A 7,838-nucleotide genomic window follows, 5' to 3' on the forward strand; every position below is an offset into this window, starting at 1 on the left:
AAAACATTTCCATAAACATTTTTGGTATTCTTTGTGGTTACAGAAGCATTGTTTCCCTTCTTGTATTAAAACAGCATTACATGCCAAATGTGTATCTCATTGTGTACCATCACTATAAGGGATTAGAGTATACTAAACTTTATATATTATATAGGCTACACTAACATGACATATAATAGATGGTTCGTTTAACTATTATACGTGATGTACTGTTTTTGGGGAAGTAGTTGATAAAAGTGTTCCAAAACACGACATTAATTTATCGAAAACCCAATACTTGGAGTTATCCTGTGAGGAATAATGCAGGAAAATGATATAAAAAGTTTCAGACACACCTGCTGTTAAGTTACCCACATCCATTTCAAGTTTGTTAGTGCGACCAACTGGTAACCAGCGTCCAGTTTCAGTATCCATTTTGTCCACTCCATAGTGATCCAAAGGTTCCCCACCATCATCCTTGGGTGGGTTCCATTTCAGTTTACAGCCTTCAGCATGCACACTTGACACTTCCAATGGAGCCTCTGGAGCTGATGGTTTGTCTGTAACAAGAAAGTTATGTCAGTTCTGACTTTAGTGTCTGGGGATTTTTATTTTCCTTTCAGAATTCAGTTTCATTGTCTTACCTCACATATGTTACTGGGGCAAAGATGATTTAGATTTTAAAAACAAACACAAGCAATTTTAGAAAAACATTTCTTCAATAGTAGTATCATAATATCAATAAAATTCTTTATTTTTAATTCAATTGTATATGTTTTGTTTTCACTACATGAACATTATATATATATGTAGTAAACTATAGTTTTGTGTATTTTTAAGTACCAAACCACTAAGTAATGATTTTCTTTCAAAAAATAAATCCAGACAAAATGTATGACAAAAATAATTTTTCCTTTGTAAGCACAAATTAAGAAAAAATGAAGTTCACATCAAATATTCAGGAATTATGCATTCACTTATGTAAAGCTATTGCATCAGTGATAACCTAATCTTTTCATGAACATTCTTTATTAATTCTCTCGCAACAAGATCGGTCAGATTGACTAACCTTGAAACCACTTTTGTACTTATTATAGTTTCCATACTATAACTTTTAATACACTCTGTGTATCTTTCCAAAATTTGGCAGATTTTTAGTAAACATTACAAGTCTTTTGTACACAGAAAATCAGATTTTTTAATGAAGTTTTTTTTTATTAATGGTTTTTCCGTGAATATATATATACTAGTCTGAGTGCTATGTGATTTTCTCATTAAGATTAAAAATACTTTTCTTCATCTCAAAAATCTCAAATTATATTTTCGTAATCTCTATAACCTTCCAAATAAATTTCAAATGCTTATTTTAGTAATATTTTATATTTTATCTGTTAATTTCTCTACTCTAACTCTATACAAGGTTGGTCAATTTGACCGACCTCATAACAACCAGAAAAAAATATAAATAAGTCTAAATTACCCTTTTTTCTTTCTAGAATGACTTCAAATTGTAATATGTAACTATATTTGTTTATCCTAAATAGCTTTAAGCTCATAACAGTATACATCTATTTGTACTTAAATGTTATTGTTTTATTGCCCTTTGAACCCTGTCTACCTAATCATGCCATTATAAGTTGTAAATCACTTGGCGAATGTGCAGTTCATGTTATGCTATTGAATTACATTACACCAGAGCTACTTGTGAGTGTACCTCATGAAAAATTTTATTGTATTATTATTATATATATTTCACCTAATCTAACCTTAACTAACATAAAAATTTTCCTATTTTTACACATTAGTTACTTTTACAATAATAAATGAAGAATACACATGAAAAACAAGAAAAAAAGTACCTACCTGGGTCTTCTTTTTTTGCTGTCGACTGTCAACACTTATCCCTACTTTTTTATACTAATGGTAGTACTGCACTAAATATTTTTTTATTTCATTGAATAATGCACCAAAGAACACAGAATAATAACTTGCAAAAAGCAGACAATGTTCCATAATTATCACAATTGTAATGGCTTTCTAACTATGTGACAAGAGCCATTAAAACTTCATCAAAGCTCATCAAAGCAAATTTGATAATTCTCTTTAGAGAAAATAACATAATATTATAAGTCTTTGGAAAAATGAAAAACTTGGCTTTCTATTGGTTATAAATACTATAGCATTGAACATCAGGGTGAACTATTGGCAATTTCTGAAAGAGATGATGTGTGAGTTGGGTGTGGAAAGAGAAGTCTGGTTATTTATTTCATAGCTTTGTAACCAAATAAGATTGAAAACTATGAAAAATATGGATCGATGATGATATTATTACAAGTAAATTACATTAAATTTTGTACTTCTTAGAAGGGTTATAAATAAATTAGAGAAGAGGGGATGCCTTGACAGTAAATGTCACAATTCTCATACTAGGGGAAGTTCAGGATTTTTTATAATATTGCGTTATAAAATTAAGATCTTAAAACTTATATACTATTAAAATATGGATTATTAGCTACGTCTTTACACTATACTTATTAACATACCATGAAATGAAAGTAGTTTAATTAAATTTTTAAGGTAACTCACTAAAACCTCATAATATACACAGAAAAAAAGATGCCCATGAAGAGAGGGTTAAACGTGTTCCATAACATGAAAAAGCATATTGCATATTACTGTTACTTCAGCATAGAATTCAGCCTTTTTTAACAATCACTATAGGCTTTGCTCTTCAAGATGATAATTGATTATAAATTAATTTACTTAAAGCTTCTACTTCAGTAATTAATTTATTTTTCCTGGCTCTTCTGATTCTTCTAATAGAATTTGCTTTTTCAGATGATACTGGATTACTAACTAAATCACCTATAGCATCTACTTCAGAAGTGATTTCATATTCTCCTATCTCTTCTGTACAAAACTTACTAAGTTACATATTAACTCACCTAATACTATTACTTCAGCAGATGCTTCATCTTTTCCTGAAGAATTCTCAGCTATCAAACAATAACGTCCAGAATCCTTACGCTGGGCATTATTGATAATCAGCAAAGCCTTCTCTGTTTCACTTTCAATTGTGATGTGGCCATCTGACTTCAGTTCAGTTTCACTCAGTTGCCATGTTTTTTTGGGTGTTGGTTCACCAATAATTTTCACATTAAATTTAATTGTCTGTCCAGCATGAACTTTCATATCTCGCATCTTCTCAAGTTTAGGTGCCACTAAAAATTTTATTAGCATCAAGCTCATTAGAATAAATCATGAAAAAATTCTAAACTTGCAATAAACAAAATGTTTAAAAAGAAAGTTGTTTACCATTCATACAATAACACACTAACAATTTATCCTAAGTCTTTTAATCAAATGAATCTTAGTGAACCATATTTTAATCATATACCATAAAATAAGAAATAAAATTTGAACAATAAGAGCTAAAAAGAACTTGACTTTTGAAACTAAAATCATGGCTCTGCTAACATTATTAAATACTCATTATTTTTTCATGTCAACATCAGATAAGCAGAAACAGTTATGGAAAAAAATCATTTTTTTAAATATTATCTAATTATATCACTTACAAAATCGAGGCTTGGTAGTGATAGTATCTGATGGATCACTAGCATTGCCAGAACCAGCTTTATTGATGGCTCGAACCCTAAACTGATATTCCACATTCTCCATAAGATCAGGAACATGAACCTCACATTTTTCTCCAATGATTTCTGTTGCCTTTTGCCACTTAGTGCTATACTTATCTTTCTTCTCTATAACATAGCTAGTTATTGGTGCACCTCCATCATTCTTTGGTGGGCTCCAAACAAGATCCACAAAATGCTTGTCCCAGTTTTTAGAAGAAGGTTTACCTGGTTTGCCTGGTTCATCTGAAAATTAGAAATAAATATCAATTACTACACATGTTCTGCAATATGTTAACCAGTTACAAGTTTCAAATAATCCTTACATGATTAAAATGCCAGAAGACTAAAATGATGTTTATACACATGTATAATTAAACAGCTTCCCAACACTCTCCAAGATCTGTTATCTTGAAGAGTGTTGGGAAACTGGCTTTGTGAACACTGTTATCCTGGAGAGTATAGGGAAGCTGGCTTTGTGAACACTGTTATCTGGGAGAGTATAGGAATGCTGACTTTGTATACAGATTTATCCTAGAGAGTGTTGGGAAGCTGGCTTTGTGAACACTGTTATCTTTGAGAGTATAGGGATGCTGGCTTTGTGAACACTGTTATCTGGGAGAGTATAGGGAAGCTGGCTTTGTGAACACTTTGTTCACAAAGCCAGCTTCCCAACACTCTCCAGGATAACAGTGTTCACAAAGTCAGCTTCCCAACACTCTTCAAGATAACAGTGTTCACAAAGCCAGCTTCCCAACACTCTCTAGGATAACAGTGTTCACAAAGTCAGCTTCCCAACACTCTTCAAGATAACAGTGTTCACAAAGCTAGCTTCCCAACACTCTCCAGGATAACAATGTCCACAAAGCCATCTTCCTAACACTCTCCAAGATAACAGTGTTCACAAAGCCAGCTTCCCAACACTCTCCAAGATAACAATTTTCACAAAGCCAACTTCCCCAAACTCTTCAAGAGAACAATGTTCACAAAGTCAGATTCCCAACACTCTCCAAGATAACAATGTTTACAAAGCCAACTTCTCAAAACTCTTCAAGATAAAATTGTTCAAAAAGCCAGCTTACCTATACTCTCCAAGATAACTGTGTTCACAAAGTCAGCTCCAAGACAACACTGTTAACAATGCCATCTCCCAAACACTCTCCAAGATAACACTGTTAACAATGCCATTTCCCAAACACTCTCCAAGATAACTGTGTTCAAAAAGTCAGCTTCCCTATACGCTCCAAGACAACACTGTTAACAATGCCATTTCCCAAACACTCTCCAAGATAACAGTGTTCATAAAGCCAGCTTCAGTAGCAGAAAACCTGGATATCCATCAGATCTTATTTATTAATTTCAGAATTTGAAGAAAATGTAGAAAATAAGATAACAATGCAGTTTTAAGCATAGGTCTCTGGCTGGCATAATAAAGATAAGGTAGAAAGAGTCATTTCAAGTATTAAAAGATGCTACACAAGTCTACAGATCTGAAGAGAGGAAAAATATGTGTACTATATATATTTCCTTCACTTTTGACACACTTGGATCTAAATTTTCAACATACCATAAGGATTCTTTGCTAGGACTGTTGTTTCTGTCTCCAGAGCATCAGATTCTCCTTCAGAATTCACAGCTTTTACTCTAAATTTGTACTCTTTGCTAGGTACTAAGCCAGTAACTTCTGCTTCTGGTTCCCTTGTTGTTGTAACAAGCACCCAGCGTGCAGTTTCTATGTCCATCTTCTCAACAGTGTACTGTTGGACTGGCTCTCCCCCGTCATCCTCGGGTTTGTCCCATTTCAGTGTACAACCTTCAGCATGTACATCAGAAACTTGTAGTGGTCCTTTAGGTATACCAGGTTTACCTTAAAACAAGAATAAAACACACTGATTTTTAAAAAATTATAAATACTTTTAAATGAAAATCAGCACAAAGTTAGAATTACTGACCAGATGCTTGTTAACATTACAATGTTAGTCAGTGAAAATTATTAACTGGTGTTACATTATGTATATAAAAATACTAATATCAAAAATAACACATCATTACATAGCTTAGAAATGCAAAAGATCTTCAGTTTATTAAATATTTTAGGAGGTCATTTATTATGAATGTTACAATGGTTAAGTCAGTTGGTTAACATGAAATCAAGATTGCTTGAAATAACCAATGAATTTTAATCACTTAGATGATCCTAACTTTTTATAAGCATCTACAAAAATTGAAGTGTTACGCCTCTGATAAAACTAAAGAACAACACAAATTCAATGTATAATTTGCAGATATTGATCTCTTTAGATTACTACTTACTCATGGAGAGTTTAGGAATTTCAAATTTCTAAACTCATCTATGTTGCATTAGCATATACTGAACAATTAATATACTGCTTACTTATTATGGTGACGTCCACAGTTACTTCATCTTTTCCAGAATCATTTTGGGCTGTAATGGTATATTTTCCAGAATTTCTTCTCTTAGCCTTGGTGAGCACAAACTGCGTACGGTAATTTTCAATTTCTATTTTTAAATGACCCGAGGACTGGATTTGTTGGTCATTAAAAATCCAGGTAATGTTCGGAGGAGGCTCACCTTTTATGTTCACATCAAATCTTACAGCCTGACCAGAATGAACCACTACATTCTTAAGGTCTGTACGGTCAATGTATGGGGCCACTGTAAGTAAGAAAAGTCACACAGAGTACAGAACCCAAATAACATATTTTAAGCATTAAAAGACGTATAAACAAATAAGATATTTGTAATGTAGAAATATAATATTAAAAACACAACATGGAAGTTTTAACTAATGAAAGTTGTACAAACATATAAGATATTTCTGATTTAGGTACATAACATTAGAAACATAAGTTGAAGGTTTTAACTAATACAGGTTGTACAAACATATAAGACATTTCTCATTCAGGTACATAACATTAGAAACATAAGGTTGAGGTTTTAACTAATACAGGTTGTACAAACATATAAGACATTTCTGATTCAGTTACATAACATTAGAAACATAAGGTGGAGGTTTTAACTAATACAGGTTGTACAAACATATATGACATTTCTGATGCAGGTACATAACATTAGAAACATAACATGAAGGTTTTAACTAATGCAGGTTGTACAAACATGTAAGACATTTCTGATGCAGGTACATAACATTAGAAACATAAGGTTGAGGTTTTAACTAATACAGGTTGTACAAACATATAAGACATTTCCGATGCAGGTTCATAACAATAGAAACATAAGGTGGAGGTTTCACCTAATACAGGTTGTACAAACATATAAGATATTTCTGATGCTCGTACATAACATTAGAAACATAAGGTTGAGTTTTTAACTAATACAGGTTAGGTTGTACAAACATATAAAACCTTTCTGATGCAGGTACATAACATTAGAAACATAAGGTGGAGGTTTTAACTAATACAGGTTGTACAAACATATAAGACATTTCTGATGCAGGTACATAACATCAGAAACATAAGGTGGAGGTTTTAACTAATACAGGTTGTACAAATATATAAGACATTTCTGATGCAGGTACATAACATTAGAAACATAAGGTTGGGGTTTTAACTAATACAGGTTGTACAAACATATAAGACATTTCTGATGCAGGTACATAACATCAGAAACATAAGGTGGAGGTTTTAACTAATACAGGTTGTACAAACATATAAGACATTTCTCATTCAGGTACATAACATTACAAACATAAGGTTGAGGTTTTAACTAATACAGGTTGTACAAACATATAAGACATTATCTGATACAGGTACATAACATTAGAAACATAAAGTGGAGGTTTTAACTAATACAGGTTGTACAAACATATAAGATATTTCTGATGCAGGTACATAACATTAGAAACATAAAGTGGAGGTTTTGACTAATACAGGTTGTACAAACATATAAGACATTTCTGATGCAGGTACATAACATTAGAAACATAAGGTTGGGATTTTAACTAATACAGGTTGTACAAACATATAAGACATTTATCATTCAAGTACATAACATTAGAAACATAAGGTTGAGGTTTTAACTAATACAGGTTGTACAAACATGTAAGACATTTCTGATGCAGGTACATAACATTAAAAACATAAGGTGGAGGTTTAAACTAATACAGGTTGTACAAACATATAAGACATTTCTGATTCAGGTACATAACATTAGAAACATAAGGTGACGGTTTTAACTAATAC

General features: G+C 32.0%; 1 protein-coding gene across 1 annotated transcript in view; it reads right to left on the bottom strand.

The window, feature by feature from the left end:
• The window catches only part of LOC106467866 (twitchin-like), a gene marked incomplete at both ends in the record, with an annotated part of 159,370 nt that overhangs the window by 132,641 nt on the left and 18,891 nt on the right, over positions 1–7,838 (bottom strand). The window contains 5 exon segments of the mRNA XM_013928247.2: positions 336–539; positions 2,925–3,200; positions 3,558–3,860; positions 5,182–5,481; positions 6,010–6,291. Of these exon segments, the coding sequence (XP_013783701.2) occupies positions 336–539; positions 2,925–3,200; positions 3,558–3,860; positions 5,182–5,481; positions 6,010–6,291 (1,365 nt within the window).

Source organism: Limulus polyphemus, unplaced genomic scaffold (assembly GCF_000517525.1).
Source record: "Limulus polyphemus unplaced genomic scaffold, Limulus_polyphemus-2.1.2 Scaffold2772, whole genome shotgun sequence".
In the NCBI taxonomy this organism is placed as follows: domain Eukaryota; kingdom Metazoa; phylum Arthropoda; class Merostomata; order Xiphosura; family Limulidae; genus Limulus; species Limulus polyphemus.